At 36.8% G+C, this 20,279-nt stretch overlaps 1 protein-coding gene across 2 annotated transcripts in view; it reads right to left on the bottom strand.

Annotated features, from left to right (window-relative positions):
• KLHDC1 (kelch domain containing 1) overlaps positions 1–20,279 on the bottom strand; it is a 46,458-nt gene continuing 26,179 nt past the window's right edge. For both annotated transcript variants that reach the window (XM_022570633.3, XM_089906167.1), the window contains exons 7-13: positions 18,919–19,002; positions 18,384–18,442; positions 15,372–15,484; positions 13,561–13,633; positions 9,018–9,102; positions 7,275–7,327; positions 1–3,251 (exon numbers count right to left, since the gene is read on the bottom strand). In XM_022570633.3, coding sequence (XP_022426341.1) covers positions 3,065–3,251; positions 7,275–7,327; positions 9,018–9,102; positions 13,561–13,633; positions 15,372–15,484; positions 18,384–18,442; positions 18,919–19,002 — 654 coding nt within the window. In that variant the 3' untranslated portion in view covers positions 1–3,064. The remainder of the gene's footprint in view (positions 3,252–7,274; positions 7,328–9,017; positions 9,103–13,560; positions 13,634–15,371; positions 15,485–18,383; positions 18,443–18,918; positions 19,003–20,279) is intronic.

Below are 20,279 nucleotides of genomic sequence, written 5' to 3'. Positions count from 1 at the left end.
TGGCTTAAACAACAGACATTTATTTCTCACAGTTCTAGAGGCTGGGAAGTCCAAGATCAAGGTGCTGACAGACTTGGTTCTTAATGAGGGCCCTCTTCCTGCCTTGCAGACGGCTGCCTTCTCATTGCATCTTCATGTGATAGGGACAGAGAAGGAGAGCTCTGGTCTCTTCTTCTTCTTATAAGTACACTAATCCCATCATGGGGTCCCCACCCTCATGAACTCACCTAAACCTAATTACCTCCCAAAGACACCACCTCCAAAAACCATCACATTGGGGATTAGGGTTTCAACATATGGATTTTGTGGGGATACAAACATTCAGTCCATTACTTGGGTGATTTAAAAAATGTTCTTGCTGCACCCACATGCTGGACCGTTTGATAACTTCATCAAATTGGAAATTCCAATAGAATCACATTAATACGATGAAAAAACAGGCACCAAAAGAAAGTGGGAATGGGGTACTATTTGTTTCTTAAAACTGTTTCTTTTCCTGTGAAGTGTTCTGAAATCAAAATTTTAATATTTCAGACACTATGTACTACCCTGAAAATTATTCTATCTTAGTGAGTTTATTTTATTTCTCTCTCACACATACATACATATAAATAATGTATTGGTGAAACCATCACTTTGTTCCTGGGCTGACAGTACGAAGTTCTAAAGAATATTTTTAAGCTTCTATCAAAAGGCTAATAATTTTTTTTAATGCGCTTATGCAAAGATACGATCTGTAAAAAATGTACACTAACTCTGATATGCCATTTGCTATATCATTCTAAAAATGGTAATACCTCAAAAGAATCCTTCCTGACAACTGGAAGAATATCCTGATACACATAATAAAGATGGCCAGAAATTCTTTTTCCTTGAGAATCAGACTGGAAACCTATTTTGTGAACCACCTGAAAAAAAAAAAAAAAAAGTCAACCCTCTAGAGTCATCTTTCAAACAGAGAACCCGTAAGGGAGAGTTAAGAGAGAAAGTTATGAGCCTGATGTTGCCTTGGGTTCCTATACACCGCACAGGTCAACAACACATAAGCTGATAATAAACCATAAGTGCTAAGAAGTGAGGAATGAATACTGCTTGACTAGGGATCTTCAAAACTGGCTTTGCCAGCTCGCAGAATTTCCACATCTCCTAATAGCAGGGAAGCCCTGCTATAAGCCAAGTTTTGGAAATTGAAGATCAGATTAGAATTCCCTGCCACTCCTACCATGGGGCTACCTCAGGACACATAACTTTTTGAAGCAGTACAATATATTAAGTCAAATAAGAAGAGTACCAGTTTTGTGTGCCATAAATAATAAATAGATTTTCATTCTCTTGAAGCCTAAACGAAGAGTGTATGTTTTGAGGGGGTTAATCTAACTTTTAGTGTTTAGGTAAACCATTTAAAAACAGAAGTGCTTCTCTAAGAGGCTAGAGAAGGCATTCACACAACCCAGAAGCCATTTTAAAAAGTGTTCATCCCACTCAGTGTCATCTATCACTGTCTAATATGTTTTGATACTTTTTCCTTATAGAATGCCAAATACTGAAGTTCATAGTAATAAAATATTACTTCTAAGACCCATATTACCTATGAGATTCACTTTCTAAATCTGTTATTCAGCCTGAAAATAGTAAGAAAAAATGAAAACTTACACTGAAATATTGTTTGCACAATCAATTCTAATGACTGGTTCACACTAACAAAACTAGGAAAATAGTAATTCTATATAGTTTGTATAATAAATAAAATGTAAACACAAAATATTTCAATACATAAATAGAAGCTTTACACGTCTAAAAGACAGTACATATATATAAAATATATCTCTACAATGTAGTGAGATCTATAAACTACTGTAATTTTCATTATAAATTATACATGCACTTCAATACAGAAATATATTTACTCCAACATTTTAAATTTCAGAGTCAACGTGCATGGTGGTATGGTAGACAGTAATTTTATATACCAAATTCTTAGTAATTCCTTGTTATTAGTAATTCAATGGATGGGTACAACTGTGATATGTGAACAACTTCTTAACCATGGCAAAAGTACTATTTAAAGAACATAAAGATAAATATTCATGTTCCATTTCTTTATAGGCAGTTAATACTGAAAAGAAATGGGAAGATAACATATTTTGAATATCCTGGGTCTTGAGCACCAACTCTGTAGAATGGTGTGGGCCAAAACGAGGGGTTTCTAGAAAGGCGAATTACTAGGTTATCATCCCATTTCATAATTCACTGAAAGTTACTTTAGAAGTATTCCCCCAAGGCAAAATGTATCTTCAGGTGTCTCTAAAGTTAATAACTATACTGCCTCTCAATATTTCAAAGCTTGTATGACAAATAAATCTCCACTTTAGACACTTTCAAACATGGTTTTATATACATATAAAATGGGACAAACTAACAACTCAGAGGTAACAGAAAAACAATTGAAGACATTTATTCTCCTACTCAACGGTGAGGAAGAATACTTTACTAGATAAGTGCTAAAAGGGTAGGAGTTCAATATTTAATCCCATAGCAGTGCTTGCCTATTTTATCATTTTGGCCAGCTGTACTAGTTATTTAAGGAGAAGTTCTTTAAATAACCGAGTCATTTAATGGGAAGCTTTATGTAATTTTAAAGTGACTTGAGAAAAATCTATTCTTTCTGAAAGTTGATATGAGGTGTTTTTATATATCTATCTATCTTTAGGTTGGGGAATCTCTAAAGTCCTTGGGGTAATTTCTTATTCTCCTCAAATTTGTATAATCTTTCCAGTAAAGAAGACACAGTGAGTTAAAGTCTCTTACAATTATACTTACTTTCAGAAAGTAGATTTTTTTTCTGCAGCTTATAAGGAAATTAATTTACGTTAATTTACAAATATAAATACAAATTAATCTGCCATTAACATCTTCTTCCTATATATCTCATGCCATACAATCAGTTTAACATAGAATTTTTGTTTCAAATTTTATCTTCTAAATCAAGCCTCCAATCTGGGGGGTAAATATACAGTCTGATTAAAATGTTTAAACATATTAAATACATAGAGTATACAACAACTTAATTGCTACTGATCCACTGATACTTATTTTCTGTTTCTTCTTTTTGGGCTCTTTGTTCTTCTCGGTGATTAACTGCAGTCCAAAATGTTATTTTTTTGAGTACTTGTTGGAGAAGTTTAGGAGGTAATAAAGATATCTGACTTTCTAAAATTATAGCATTTTTACCAATGCAGTCAAGGCATGACCTGTAAACAAAACATACCAGAATTATTAGTTTTTGAACCTGAACTTATAAAATATTTATAGGTAAGTAATATACAAAATAAAACTATAAAAATTTTACACGATTAGGTACTCCCCTGGTATTGTTTGGAACATGACAGGATATATATTCTTTCCAGAGCACCACAGTAATTGTATATTTTTATAGCATGGGGACCATATCTGGCCAAAATCCAGGTACAACTTACCATGCATAATGTTCTTTAAGTAAAAAAGATTCAGACTTAATTTTGAAGCAGGTTAGTCTGAAGCAGACCCCTTTTCACACATCCTTCCAGCCCAGTAACAATTTACTCCTCTCTGCGAGCTGTCTTCTTCTTCCATCACCCCAAGGTGCAGCACCTGGTGTCCATTTTATACCCTGTGACCCGGCGCTCCCCGTACCCCCTCCAGAAGCGACTACACTGGTCTGACTGACAGCCACCTGGAGTCCCAGCCTCAAAGGCAGGCACATGCAGTCTATCTTTGCTCTTCCTCTCATTTCTATACTGGTTCATCTTCCCTATCACTGCTTATCTCCCCTTCCAAACCTCTCCTTTCTGCTTTTTGGAACACCAGCTGTGTCTACAAACACCCCTGCTTCCTGTGACTTTCTGTCTTTGCTTTAAGTGAAATCTAAGAAAATTCCTTTGTGTGCAGCCTTCTGGAGGAAAGAGGACAAATTTCCCCTCAGCTCTGTTTTCACAGTCAGGAGCCAGGATTAGTATGTATTCTCCTCGCCCCTCACTGCTGCTTCCAGGCTGCGATCATTTTGCCGTCGGGTGTTGCCATCTATTAACCTCCCGCTCATTCTCCCCCATCGCTGAGGATTCTGGCCCTGGACTCATCACAGTCTTGTCTCTTGACTGATTTTAGCATCTGTGTGGAAAACCCTTTTTACTCTTATGACCTTACTCAGGACAGTTCCACCTCTGAAATCTTAAACTTCCATATCCTCCTCTTGGACCATAAGCCTGTATCTTTTTAACTCTTACACCCCTTTACTCCTTTGACTCTTCCCTGTTCTCCAAATAATAAGACCCCTCCGGTTGTGACTTTCTTTCCTATCCGGCCTGTCCACATGCACTTCATAGTGCATCCATGTGCACGTTCCTGTCCACATGCACTTCAATCTCCTGCCAGCAATTTTCATCTAATTCTTCACTGTCCCTCTGTTATGCCATCCTAGCTAAACTCCAACCACGGATAAACTCAACCATCTCCTTTCTGTGCTTGCAACCTGGCTTCTTAGTGCGGCTGGAGAAAACCACATTTCTGCAGACGTGGCCCACTGCATATCGATTTTGTTCCATCTCCGCTGAGCCCTCCTGAGTGCTCGGCACTATGATGTTACACATCCCTCGGCAGCATTCCACCCCCAGTCACCTCAGCGGCTATGTCACGTCTTCATCGCCCTCCTTAAGTTCACATCCTTACCTCTCCTCCTCCTCAGACGACCTCACCATCAGCCAAAACCTTCTCAGTGCCCTGCCCCCAACCAAGAAATTCATCTATTTTCATAGCTATACTTCCTTCTTTCGCCATTATTATTATCCCTTCCTCCAGTCAAGGGATAATTCTATTACCTGTTTGCTAAAACCGACCTCCTCAAGAGCCTACTCCATTCATTTATTCTGTTTCCAACAACTTAGTCCCCGATGGCTGCTTCCCTGAGCACAGAAACAAATATGCTCACCCCTTCCCCGGTCGTGGTGCTCGTCCCCAGAAGTCATCCTGGCTTCCCCCTTTACCTTGCCAACGTCTTAGTGTTGCCAAACTCCACGGCACTTGTCAATCCAGATGTTCCGCGACCTCCTTACAGTAGGCAGATGCTCCATCTCCAGTTCTCTCCTCGCTCAGTTTTTGTGCTCCCTTTATCTCCTGCTTCACCTCTAGCTCTGGTCACTCGCCTGTGCCTCCTTGTCCTCTACCTTCTCTTCGAATGTTATGAGTTCTTAATGCTCAGTCGTTGGCTTCACCCTTACTCTCAAAACTCTTCCTGGGCAGAGCTAACCCATACCCATTCACACTCCAGTGATTCTTAAATCTTTATGTCTAGCCTGGACCTTGCTCCATTTATTCAGTTAGTAACTATTTAATGGAACGCTCTGTTGCAAGTCCCATAAGCACTTCAAGCTCAATATGCCCAAAACCAAGTTCATCATTTCTACCCCGTCCCACCTGCAAACCCAATGCCTTCTCCATACTCTATCACTAATTCTTCCCTCTTCTTTCCCTTAGCATCCATTCAACTACCAAGTCCATTCAGCCTGCTAAATATCTCTCCCTCCCTCCCTTCTCCAGCCCCACTGCCACTTTCTAAATCAGACCCTCACTTTGTTCCTGATCAATGCAACAGTCTCTACTAACTTTCCTAACGCAGTCACTTATCCCTCCAATTTCTCATCTACGCTGTTGCCAAAGAAATTTTATAACTTATAATATGATCATCTTATTCCTCTGCTCCAAATTTTTCAATGCTTCCTGACCTCCTGCAAGATAATGTAAACTCTTGTGCATGAGAGACACAGGTGCTAGATGACATACAGTTCCTGATTTCTTATCCAGCCTCATTTCTTACAATTCCTCACCTCATACTTATGTCCCAGGAATACTCAAGAATTCAGTTTCCAGAACACACCATGCCTATATATATATATATATATATATATAAGCATGTTAGTGCAAGATATATATATCTTGCACTAACACGTTTGCACTGCTTGTTCACAGTAAATCCTTGTCTCAGACTCTTCTTCCTCTGCAAAGACTTCCCTAACCTTTGCTATCTTAACAAAGGGCCTTCTTCTCCAGTATTCTTATGAACTTTGTACATGTTCCCCTTAAAGCAATTTTATTTTTCTATAATAGTTGTTTGAAAGCCTGCCTTCTATATTCTTAGCAATTTCAGGGAAAGGTCATGGCTTTTCATTTCACAGCACAGTGCCTTCCCATACTAGGCACCCAAATATTATATTTATTGATCGCCGCATATAAAGAACTTGTAATCTACTTAAGGAAAGTGGTTATGTTCACAACAAAAGTTAAGTAACAATACAAAGCAGGGTAAATCATTCCACCAGTTATTTCTAAACTTTGCAAAATGGAATTACCTTTGGTACTTTCAAAAATCCCAAAGTACAGACCGTACCCCAGACCAATCAAATCACAATCTGTGGGGCTGGAACACAGGCATCAATATTTCTTGAAGTTCCCCATGAGATTCTGATGTCCAGACAAGTTTGGAAACCACAGCAGTTACAGAAGGAGTGGCTAAGAAAGACTTCAGGAATGTCCAGTTTGAGCTATGGTTTTCAAGCGGTTTAAGCTGTGGAACGTCTAGAAGTTATAGCACACTCCTTGACACAGAGCATGTGAGCTCCTCTCTCTCTCTCTCTTCCCCTCCCTCCCTCTGTCCCATGCCTTCACCCCTGTTATCCCTGCTGCATAAAATACCCACACGTGTTCACTAGACAACTTCTTCACTCAAATCCCTCCTCCTGACTCTCACAGGCAGAAATAGGGGCTTGCTCCACAATCCACCCACTAAACTTTGTATATATTCCTTTTAAATTAAAAGCATATCAGCTAATACACTGTAAGTCATACCACCAATTTAATAACAACTTTGGGGTTAAAAAAAGAAATTCTACTAAACTAAATTCATATATATGTGTGTCTATTACTAGACACACTCTGATTTCAGAAAAGTTAAAATATGAAAAAAGTCAGGCCTAGAATCAAGGAAATACAGTATGTTTAACATTCCTACATGAACTAAATTCAGTTTTACAAACAAAATAAAAATGTGACTATACTCTATATTTTAATTTTTAAAAATCACATTGGTATATGGTTCATCATTACAAATTTTATTATACTCTTAGGAAGAGGTAAATATAAATTCAAGTAATAATCTACCTGAAAAATATTATAACGTTTCCCAAAAAGGAAGAAATTATCATACATTAATAACATATATGTTTTAAAGTAATGAATTTTCTTACCTGAGTAGTGAATAAGGCTGTGTTTGAAAGATCAATAAATCATTACAATGACCCTAATCAACACAAAAAAGGAGTTATCAAGACTTTTGATAAAAATAAAATACATTCATAATTGGATATTTTTATTGTATAAATGTAAAAGAAATTATGTAAAGCAGCAAATAAATCTCTAACTATTCACACACACATACACACACACACACACACAAATGTACACATACCCGCTAGCTACACAAACTTTAGATACGTGGTTACCATTTTTTCAGTGACCAAAAGTCTACCTAACCACAGCCTATATAAATGAAAAATTTAAAATCAGAAACATGTTTTCCCTTTAAGACAGTGGTTTCAAAATGAGAACAGTAGTGGTTTCCAAGTTTTTTGGTTTTTAAGCAGAACTTTGTTCTTCCAAATGACTCATTTTAAAATCTCTTTATTCTGTCCCCCTTTTCCAGGTGAAAGATTCTCTGGGAATTCCTAATTTGAAAATCACAGATCCAGAAGATTTTTTGAATAATGACTCTCTCATCTAAAAGTTAATATGGAGGAGTCAGCAGAAAATTTTTCTAATACTTTCAAATAGGTCTTTAGAATTTCATAATTTATGATCATGATTTTAATCAGAATTCATATTTTAATGATAAACTTTGTATCCTAAATAAAGATTTCTAGTGCCAAGAAAAAGAAGACAAACCACAAAAGTTGCTTTTTAAGTAAAGTTGTGGTTTTAATCTTTTATTGAAGCACTGAATTCTCAGCCAAAGAAAGTTCTAAAACTTTCACTACACATAACATTTAAGTTGGAGGCCTCAGAATCTTAAAATAAACCAAATTCCCTGGAGAAAAGCCACCTTATCTCAGGGTTCACCACTCCATAGGAACAACTCTGGAGATAACTACGCCTGAAGAGGTGAAAGGGCACTGGGGCCCTCTGGTGGGCTCTGTCTCATTGCAGCCCATTCCTGACGGCTCAGCGCCTGCCATTCCCAAGTGTCCTATGCAAACCAGAGCGATCAATCCTGAGCTCCTGGCCCATCATGTACAGAATGTAAGTGTGGCCATCTCTCTGAATTTCCCAAGGTGCAAGGAGTGGAAGAACAATACTTCCCAAATGCTACTCGTTAAAATCTGATAAAACTAAATTTTTAAATGAGAATTTTAAAAATTTTTAAAATGATTTTAAATGAGAATGAGAATGCTTTAAACTCAATGTAAAACAGGGGTGAAGCAGTGGCAAAAGGCACATAAAATAAAAAAAAAATACACTTTAAATATTCTATAGTAGTTTCCTCTTGAAGGGAGAAGCTAGCCTTGATAATGTTCTAGTTATAAAGTTAGGTAGCAAATTTCACAAGTACTTATTATTATACTTAGTAGTTTACATATACTTTATATATATTCTTTATATGCACCAAATATTGTGTACAAATATTTTAATTCAATAAAATTATCAACACTCGGGACTACGGGGAGGGTCAAAGAGAAATGAAGATTCATCCTTTAGAAGCTCTTCTTAATAATTTGACTAATGAAGTTAATAGACCTATTTTGATTTGTAAACCCCAAATATCCTGCAATGCTTCACAAAAGCCACTCATTCTGAAGATTAATCGTACAACAGTGTAACATTTCATGCCCTTCCATATTTTTCAATGTGGGAGTATCAACAATCTTTTTGAACAGCCATTTAGTTTGAATAACACAATTACTCAGAGGAAATATTTAGAATTGAAATTTTCTTACTGTATCCAAGGAAAGTAAATCATCTTTGCTCCCACCAAATACCATTATTTCATTTTCTTTTCCCAAACAGGCTGTGTGCCATAACCTATGATCGAAAATTATAAACAGTGAAATACTATCAAGGAAGAAACTGTACATTACATATAAACCAATTTTAAATTGCACACTCCAAAATTTAATCTATTTCAAAAGGGGTATGACTGAACTTGAGCCTTTGTCATAACCTCAAAGGGGTTAGATTTTAAAGATTTCTCTAGAATTATTAGAGAATTAGATTCTAGGTTTCATTGAATCACATTGTTTCAATGAAAGAGAGGCTTCCCTATAACTCTTTCTTATTATATCCTCCGACCTTTTTCTAACCTCTTTATCTCACAGATATTATCATGATATAAAACAATTTTAAAAAGAACTGATCAGCCTATTGCAGAAAGAGTTTTCTTATTGCTATCTGCCATGGTGCTGCTTTCATTTTGACTTCCTTCCCTGTTCTCTGGTCCCCACCACCAGACAAATCCCATTGGTCATTCTCTTTACATTAATATTGTCACACTACTTATCACCCTGGGTACAGAATACCACACACGTTCCTTATTTCTCTGTCTCTAATCTCTTCCAGCTACTTACAGCTGATAAATAATATTTTTCAAATATTTATTGTTTTTAACCATGGACATTTCCTGATCAGGAAGCATCTCTGCCACTTTTCTCAGCCAAAAATTTATGACCAATAGCTATTTTTTTTCCCATAAATTTTAATTCTTGCCTTTCCCCAAATGAACCCTCTATTTCAGCCAAGTCCATTTATTCCCTAAGAGAAGAGCTTGTACCACTTTCTAGGCTTTTGTTAGTTCACCCTGCTTCTTGGGCTTAAAACGAGAAGTCTTTCTCTCAGAGCCTTAAAAATAGGCTCAAAATCTCCAGGAAGTGTTCCAAATACCACCCAAATTGGTTCTGTTACCCTCCCTGTTCAGCACCTTTCAACATTTATGTGCTTATTTTATAATCTCCTAACTCACATTTGAAGACAAATTGCTCTATATACTACTTTAATTGTTTGATGTAATTTGTCTCCTAACTCCCTACAAAGACTATGTATAAGGTCCTTAAGGTCAAAAATGGCCCCAGTGGTGTAAAGCCAACTGTGCCTATCAACTCCATGTTCAATGATATCACATTGGCCATGGTGCAAATCAGCAAATGCTACAAACTAGGGCTTTTCTTTTTTTTGGTTTTGTTTTTCCTGGAGAGCGGTTGTTAACTGTTTACCAGCACACCACTGGAATTTGGGTAATCTAATTTTATATTCTTAAAAATGCTTAATAGGGTGTTCTGCATCCAGCAGGTGCTCAAAAACGTCTGATTAACAAAAGCAAACACAAAATACTAGCATAACTTACTCAGTGATTAAATAAACAAATTATTTCAGAAAGAAGCAGAGCATCTAATGCTGTTTTGGAAATGGTCTGATAGCTCATATCCATCTCTAATTTCACATTATTTGCCAAAAGTAATGTTATAGTTTTATAAAATTTAATATTTCTGTGGGTCTAACTGAGAAAAAAGTACACATAAATTTCTCAATTTTAGAAAATAAATTATAAGTTTTACAGAATCATTGCTTTGACTCTGAGAGTACTTGATTACTTTTTGTTTTTTTTGGCCGCACTGTGCAGCATGTGGGATCTTAGTTCCCCAAACCCGTGCCCCCTGCATTGGGAGTGTGGAGTCTTAACCATTGGACCGCCAGAGAAGTCCCACTTTTCTTTTTTTTTTTTGGTACGCGGGCCTCTCACTGTTGTGGCCTCTCCCGTTGCGGACCACAGGCTCCGGACGCGCAGGCTCAGCGGCCATGGCTCACGGGCCCAGCCGCTCCGCAGCTTGTGGGTCTTCCCGGACCAGGTCACAAACCCGTGTCCCCTGCATCGGCAGGCGGACTCTCAACCACTGCGCCACCAGGGAAGCCCCCACTTTTCTTAATAGACCAAATTGCTGAAGCATCGGATGCCCCAAACAATTACATATTATCATGTCTTTTATTACCACATAACTTATTTTTAGTACATTTATCCTTTTAATTTCCACAAATGCAAACAATTGGCTTATGCACAATTTGTTTAAATAGTTTTCTCAAACAATCATGACACATTCAAGGACAAATGCACTTGGGACCCAGAATAGGACTGAGTCATTAGAAATTTTGTTTGTGAAATACTCTGTCCAATTCTCCAACTTGTATGTTAGAACATAAATTGACACAGATCTTCAGCAACACTCAGATTATGCTGTGGGGTTGGGGATGGGGATTGGAGGAGGGACTGAGGGAAGGAGATCGAGTATAACAAATTCCCTCATAGGAAGGAATAGCTTAATTTCCAGGACAGAAAGCCATGTGTAACCTTGGAAATACTCATGAATCCAACAATGCCTAAGGCTCTATATATCAACACCTTATGGGACATCTTTTACAGACACACAAAAAAGGGACCTTGCTGATAGCCACCTATATAGGCGATCAGATATGGCTACATAGATGGCTATTCACCCAAGCACAGTTTTATCTAAGATGATACCTGGAGAAGAGGGTGTTACACTGTAGGACGGTGGTTCTCAACCAGGGATGATTTTGCCCCCAGGGGGACATTTGACAATATCTGGAGATATTTCTGATTGTCACAATTCCAGGTGTGTGTTGGGGGAGGGTGGGGGGAGTGGGCGCAGTACTACAGGCATCTACTGGGTAAAGGCCAGAGATGCTTCTACACATGCACAGGATACCCCTAACAGCAAAGAATAATTTGGTCCAAAATGTCAATAGTACTTTCCACAGAATTACAAGAGGAGAATTGGGCAGCTTACATTTCAAATTATAACTTGGAAAAGTTTTCACAATATACATTTAAATGTTAAGTAAATTCTTACTTTCATAAAAAATTAGTATATATACACATATATATGTTCTCCTTACACTAAACTGTATCTCACCTGTTCTCCTCCTCACCTCATACCTGAAGATAGATCTGCCTCTGTCTTACCTGCCTTAGGAAAACTCTGGCCTGGACTTCCATCATCGAGGAACACTGGAAAGCCTTTCCTGCCTTGATTTTGGTGACATCTAGCTTGCAACCTGATGTTCTTTTTTACAGACAGCTTATGTCCTCTCACAGCTGCTCTAAACTTATTACCTAAACATTCTAATAAAGCATATGATTTACATGACACATTAGCTGAATTCAAAGAAATCGCTTTACATAGCTCAGTTCTAACTATATATTACTGATAATAGTTCTATGGCTCTGATTACTCATTAAGGATTGAAATATAAAATAGGAGCAATTGAAAATTAAACATATTCTTACCACCACTTTGGTCTATAATTAATTCATTCACACAATCAAACAACTGGAAGAGAACTAAGAGCTCATCTAGTCCAACTCCCTCATTTCACAATGAAGAAATTGATGCTCAGTTTCTTTAAGTGACTTTCCCAAAGCCAAAAAGCTAAGTGGTAGCTGAGCAAGGACGAGAACACTGGGCTCCTGAATTTAATATAAAACTCTTTAAACAATATATTTCAAAAGATCCAGAATTGCTAAAATAATACATTCCACTGAATTTTTATACATGAAAATATAAGAATGTAGTTATGATACACATGTAGTTATGATAAACTCTAAATGTATTGTGCATATTAATATAGATATACACAATGATATATGTATATATATTTACATATAAATATTTTCAGGCCTCTTTCTCAAGTAAGTTACTTGTTATTAAATGTCTGAAATGCATATCACCTTATGCATTAATATATCATTGACTAACTTCACATTAATATAAATAATCTATAGTAAAAAATATTCTGAAATACATGGCATGAAAAAGAATAAAATTACTAACCATAATGATTATAAGGTACTGAATTTGAATCTCCTATGAATATATATCATACTATTCAATCAAATAAGAAAAAATACAGTATGAATGTGATTTTCTTTGCAGTCTAATAATAATATATTTTTCTACAGTTTTTACTCTATAATATACCACAAACAACTGTTTCCTTTTTTAAGAAATTTACATTAATGAATACATCGTACAGTTAATAAAGAAAAATAATAATCTGTCATCTACTTGATCAACATGAAAGAAATTTCCTCATTAAATTGCTCTAAATCTCTTCCAAACCCAAATAACTACTACTAAAGCCAACCCCATTCTTGTCTACTTATTAAAAATATTAACATTATATCATACTTTCAATTTGTTAGCCTTTTCACATTTATCAGGCAAGATTATACATTTACCTAAAAGAATAAAATTTTCAAATATACAAATACGGATAGAAACTGAATAGTTCCTTTCTACAATCAGATATAATTAGGATTATAGTTAAATTATTTGGGTAACATCACGCTTATTTGAAAGATATCCTTCCTGATGGTTTCTGGTTTTAACGGCAAACACTATAAATTCAGTGCTACATTTAATACTTTAAAATTCTTAACTATTTTACTTATTTGTCAACTTCTAGACTTACCTGGGTTTTGTTTTAGGTAAATGTGTAAGCTGTTTCCAACAATTTGTTAAGACATTATGAATCCAACCATCACCTGCAATATTATGACAGTTCAGAAATTAAGATTAGGTGTTTGGGATAAAATTTTAATTTTTTCCCCAAATTTATCATGCTACATTTATATGACTATTTTTTGTGCGTGTGCATATTTTATCATAAAAATTCTCAAACATGTACGAAAGTCAAGTGAACATGACAACGAACCTTCACATAACCCAGATTCAACAACTACTAAGATTTTACCATATGTGCTCCATTTATCTCTTTTTGTTATTCTTGTTGCTGAATTCTTCTAAAACAAATCCTAGCTCTTATCATTTTCCCCAAGCATATTTCAGTGAGCAACACTAAAAAAAATTGGACATTTTTTACACAGCCACCATGTTATTATCACTTAACCACAATGCCACCGTCACAGTCAACAAAACTAAAAGTAATTTCTCGGTATCATCTGATACCCATATGACCATTTCTTCAGCTGAATCTTTGAGGGAGGAAACTGACTAGACTAGGAGTTAGGAGATTTAATTCTCCATAGTTCAATGATGAAAAAAAGCAAATAGGAATTTGAAACAGTAGAGCTCATAAAGATACGATATTAAACAACTCTTAGTGAAATGGATAGATTTTAGGATTTTTTTCTTCCAGTTTTATTGAGATATAATTGACATACAATACTGTATATATTTAAGATGTATAGATGTTAGTTGTTTGTTTTTTTTTTCTTGCGGCACGTGGGCCTCTCACTGCTGTGGCCTCTCCCGTTGCGGAGCACAGGCCCGGACGCTCAGGCTCAGCGGCCATGGCTCACGGGCCCAGCTGCTCCGCGGCATGTGGGATCTTCCCGGACCGGGGCACGAACCCGTGTTCCCCACATCGGTAGGCGGACTCTCAACCACTGCGCCACCATGGAAGCCCGATGTTAGTTTTTAAATTAGATTCCAAATCCTTTTTAATTAAATACCCCACAAATTAGAGAAGTATAATAATCTACAGTAACTAACATCCCCTAGAGGAACTGCTGTTCCTCCAACCAGCATCTGGCATTTCTTGGCCAGAAGACTGCCAGATACACAGTTGATGCTCAATAAATTTTTGTTGAAAAACAAATAGTTGTTTTTCGACCCTATATAAAATTATATAAATGGTTTTAATGGTATATAAAGTTTCTTAAGAAAAATGTCTCTAGCCATAGAAAACTTCTGTGTTAAATTACAAGACACTTGTCAAACTAAGTGGATATTCTTGGTCACTTGTCTTTCTTGGTGCCACAATTATACTAGTGAAAGAAAAACTGTATTACAAAAATCACAGCCATTGGGATGAGCAGTAACAGGAGTTAAAAAACTCTAGCTAAGCACTTTCCTTTATAGTTCTGGAACAAAAAGAGAAGCAACTGGCCTTCCCACCGTGTATTTCTAGAGCTTCCTGGGAAACGTTCCTCTTCTAATCCCCATTCTAGCCTATAGTATAAGCATCTGGATCAAAAATTAGGAAGACACAAAATCAGAAATACTATAGTTGAAAGGGTCTTTAATTCCTCTCTAGGTTCAACCACTTTTCCTTTCCCTACACTAGGAAACAGGAGAACTTAGACAAGCAAGGGTACGGAAGGAAAGGGGCCTTCTACTTCTAATTCATGATGCAACCACATAGTTGGGGATAAAGGTAAACCAGAAAATCAGAAAAGTAAAAATACCTTAAGTATCAAATACAATCAGGTAAAAAAAAGAATAAAATTTTAACTGTAGGTTAAACTTTAATCAACTTACTTAATGGAATATTGTCTGCACTTAGTCCACCAAATAGGAAAAGCGTATCATCAGCTATTGGTGTTAAAGTATGCCATGACCGATGTTTGGGGTTTTCTCCATTAATTGGAATCCTGTGGTGAGGGAAAAAAATAGAAGAATCTAAGTACTGTGTTAGTCAAAACAAAAGTTTTCTGATCATCTCAGATCTCAAAAGAAAAAACTGCCCTCCCTAGTATAAAAAATTTTGATTCTACTAATCCTACCTACCAGAATATTTTTAAAACATTCTTAAATTCTTGAAGAATTTACACAATTTCTTTCCATTTAATGTCTATCCCACTTGGCCAGAACACAGACTGAAAATTAAAAAGTCAATTCCTAGTTATTCACAATGCATACTGAGCATCATTCCTATTGAAACCAAGCTGGACCCGGTGGGGCTCCTGGGCACAAGAGCCTTTCCATGTCCCCTTCCCTGAGTTCCAAAAGGTAGGTTCAAACAGCTGCTAATCAGGGAAAGGAGAGGATGCAGACACAAGGGAGGAGCAGTCAAGAAACAATAGTGCAGCCTTTGGGCAGGGTCCTGGTTCTGCCTCAAGGGATACACATAATATCTTTGAGCTCTTCTGCTGAACTGCAACCCCCACCAAATGCAAGATGTTAACTACATGATGAAGCATGTTTCATTCCAGAGAAGGTCACAGTTTGCCCATCACCACCTGACGCCAGATGACCTCTGGATTGAAGGAATGTGGGCCCTGCACGTACCCTGATCCTTATCAGCAACCCCGCCCCTGGACTATAAGACTCCTCACAGGCTCCCCCTGTTGGGACACACAGTTTTGAGGGCATTAGCTTGCTGTGGCTCCCTTTGCCTAGCAAAGCAATAAAGCTATTCTTTATTACTTCACCCAAAACTCTGTCTCCAAGATTTAATTTGGTGTCAGTGTTCAGAGGCTGGCTTTGGCTTCACTGTTAGTTAATCAGTAAGACTTCCTCAGGTTTTTAACAGAAATATTTTCATGTCTGTCATTTTTTACTGTTGTTTCACATTTAATTTTGTATTTTCATCTGACTTCCTTAAGGATATTATGGGATTTTGTTGTTGCTGTTGCTGTTTACTTTGGTCTATTTATTGTAGAATTTCCTGAAAATGCTACTCTAACTTCACAATAAAAGTATGCAAGCCACTCCAGATTCAGGATAAACCTCTAAAGATTTCAAACAAATACTGTCATATTCTTAAAATAAAAACAGAAGCACAGGGACTTCTCTGGCCATCTAGTGGTTAAGACTCCGTGCTTCCACTGCAGTGGGCATGGGTTTGATCCCTGGTCGGGGAACTAAGATCCCACATGCCACGTGGTGCAGCCAAACCAAACAAAACAAAACCATAAGCACAAAACTTTAACTAATTTAGGAGGTGAGGTCACACCATTCTCCAACATTCCGGAATGCTCCAGAATAACATGGGCCGTTGGTAGAAGATGTAATTTATTTTTTCCAAAATGGAAATATTTTTACTGTTTTTGTTAACTATAAAAAACATTTGGGTTACAACACATTCAACAACCACAAAAATAGTTATTAAAAGGGACAGTTCTCCTATAATCCTGTCCTCCAGCAATAAGAAACATTAATAGTTTGGTATATATCTTTCCTAACTTTAATGCACATATAAAGACATTTATTAAAAATATACAAATAGGATCATATACTCTGTTCAATTTTTTTCATTCAACTAATATGTTTCAGAATATTTCCATGAAGCATATTGTCCTTTGGTAATGGAAGTACGGCAGCTCATTGGGCAAATGCACCATGATTTAAACAACCCCCACTTACGGACATGAGGGTTGATGTCATGTTTTTGCTTTTATAAATAATGTTGCAATAAACATCTTTGTTGTGTGTGCACACACACATACATATATGCACACACATATAAACACTTGTCCAATTTTTGTCTTAGGAGAAATTCTGGATCAAAGTAGAAATTCCATTTTATATTTTAAACATATTACCAGACTACCTTCCAGAAAATTATACCAATTTAAACTCCCACTAATTGTGTTACAACCTAGCACAAACTGATCATTTGTAATTATTTTTATCCGGTAAGTGAAAACTATTATTTTTATTTCAATTTCTTTAATAATTTATGAAGTTGGACATCTTTTAAAAATAATTTCTGCATATTTGTATTTCTTCTATGAGTTGCTCATTCATGTTCTTTGTTCACTTTTATTGGCCTGTTTGTCTTTTTCTTACTGATTTTCTGAGTTTTATGAATCTTAGCCCTTTTGGTTAGAAATACTGTAAATATTACTTCTAGTTTGTTTTTTGTTTGCATTTTCCAATTTGCTTTTTAACTTTTTGTGGTATATATTTCTACACAGAAATATTTAATTCTTAAATGGTCTTATCAATCAGTCTTTGAATTTATGAATTTTGGGTTTATATCATCTTTATAAAAGCTTTTTCCATGCCAAGATTTTAAAGATAATCTGCTATACTTTCTTCTAGCACTTTTGAGGTTTTATTTTTAATAGTATTTATACTTTGGCATAATATATAGGTCTGATTCCAAATCATTACATGAACAGCTGAATTGATAGCTAAATATATTTATTCTATTGTTAAATATATATTATGAGCAATAAAATCAGACTTTGGCTCACTCGGTTTTCTGTTGACCTGTGATGGCCCCATTAAAACTTCATTTGTTCTACTGACCAGTCCTCAAGAATATGTAGTATAAAACCAGTACTTTTACATAATCAATTTTCAACTGCTAGTGTTCTCATGTTTTATATAGTCTAGTTAAAGAACGAACTCTATATTGAAATCTATATATTCCTTGCTTAAGCAAAAAATCTGAAGGGGAAGAAAATATCAGTTCAGTTTTACAGATCCAAGTTTGGGTTATACCATGCATGTGTGCACACGTCTGTGCAGGCAGACACACACACACACACACACACACACCCCACACACAAAAATGCCTACATACTTAAATTTCGAACTTACCTTCCAGACCAGGTCCAGGTATCTAAGTTTAGATAGTGCAAATCATTCATCCTAGTTTGCTAAAATAAAAGTGTATGAAATTGGTCAGTGTTTTACATATTTCATGGGCTAAAATTTTGGTTTTAAAATAAATTCAGATTAAAAATGGATTAACTCTATTTTACTTAACATCAGAAGTTTATATATTGGGAAACAATGCTAAGCATTAATAAAACTAGCATAGAGCTACCAAATTAATGTGTAAAGGGGGAAAGGAAAAAATGAGTTTAAACTAACAAGATTTAGATAATAAGAAATTAAACTTTTCTGATAAATCACTGAAGTGAAGGATTCTCCCCCATTAAAATATGATTTATAATCACCTGTGGTTACTCATGTATGGTCCGTTTAGGGAATAGAAGATTTTAAAAAGTTATTATTGAATGACATTTTAATCTCTAGACTATTTGAATGTTCAGCTATTCCACAAAATCAAAGGATCAATTTTTGTAAGAAGCATCAAAGATTAAAGACCATTTTCATAAAAAACACTAACCAAAACTCGTCCGCCAAAGATATAGCCCTTATTTCCGAGAACTGCACACGTATGCGCGGCTCGTGGCTGCGGTGGAACACCACCCTGCAAGCAGAGATCAGAAAATGGAGAGCAAAGGCTTGAAACATCTATAATGAAGTCACATTCCTATGCTCAGTATGAGAAATACTTGACTGCTAAGTTACCATTACCTATGTAACTTAATTCAAAACCTTAATGCAAAAGTTCGTTCTCAATAGTAATAATTATAGACAAATACTACTCTTAAGGAATTACATTTATTCACCCTGATTTTTACTGTTTTTTACAATATTGACTGATTTATTATTTTTTTAATTTTTTTAATTTTTTTTTTTTTTTGGCTGTGTTGGGTCTTATTTGCAGCATGCAGGATCTTTTATTGTGGCACGCGGGCTCTCTAGTTGAGGCATGCGGGCTCAGTAGTTGTGGTGTGAGGGCTTAGCTGCCCCACAGCAAACCAGGGATTGAACCCATGTGCCCTTCATTAGAAGGCAGATTCTTAACCACTGGACCACCAGGGAAGTCCCTGATCTTTACTTTTTAAAGTGTTTTTCTTAAATGCCTGACACTATTTGGCAAAATAAGATTTCACATAGGGACTTCCCTGGTGGTGCAGTGGTTGGGAATCCGCCTGCCAGTGCAGGGGACATGGGTTCAAGCCCTGGTCCGCGAAAATCCCACATGCCATGGAGCAACTAAGCCCATGCGCCACAACTACTGAGCCCGGGCGCCTAGAGCCCGTGCTCCGCAACAGGAGAAGCCACCGCAATGAGAAGACCACAGTGAGGAGCCCGTGCACTGCAACGAAGAGTAGCCCCCGCTCGCCCCAACTAGAGAAAACCCGCACACAGCAAGGAAGACCCAACGCAGCCAAAATAAATTAATAAATGTATAAAAAAAAGAAAAAAAATTTCACATAAATTTTAGCTTAAAATATAAATATTTAGGGCTTCCCTGGTGGCGCAGTGGTTGAGAGTCCGCCTGCCGATGCAGGGGACACAGGTTCGTGCCCCGGTCTGGGAAGATCCCACATGCCGCGGAGCGGCTGGGCCCGTGAGCCATGGCTGCTGAGCCTGCGCTTCCGGAGCCTGTGCTCCGCAACGGGAGAGGCCACAGCACTGAGAGGCCCGCGTACCGGAAAAAAAAAAAAAAAATATATATATATATATATATATATATATATTTCAAAACATTTTCTTTCTCTCCCTTGCCCATCCCACCCCCTCTTTTCCTCCCTTTTCCTCTCTCTTCTCTCTCCCTCTCTCTCACTCATACACACACACAGAGACACACACACACAGAGACACACACACACAGAGTTAATATTAATATGAGTGAGC

The sequence above is a fragment of the Delphinapterus leucas genome, chromosome 2 (genome assembly GCF_059928025.1).
Source record: "Delphinapterus leucas isolate spDelLeu-1000000601 "Yukka" chromosome 2, BTC_Dleu_Yukka2, whole genome shotgun sequence".
Lineage (NCBI taxonomy): Eukaryota > Metazoa > Chordata > Mammalia > Artiodactyla > Monodontidae > Delphinapterus > Delphinapterus leucas.
The sequence above is the reverse complement of the archived record's forward strand: the minus strand, read 5'-3'. Positions and strand labels throughout refer to the sequence as shown.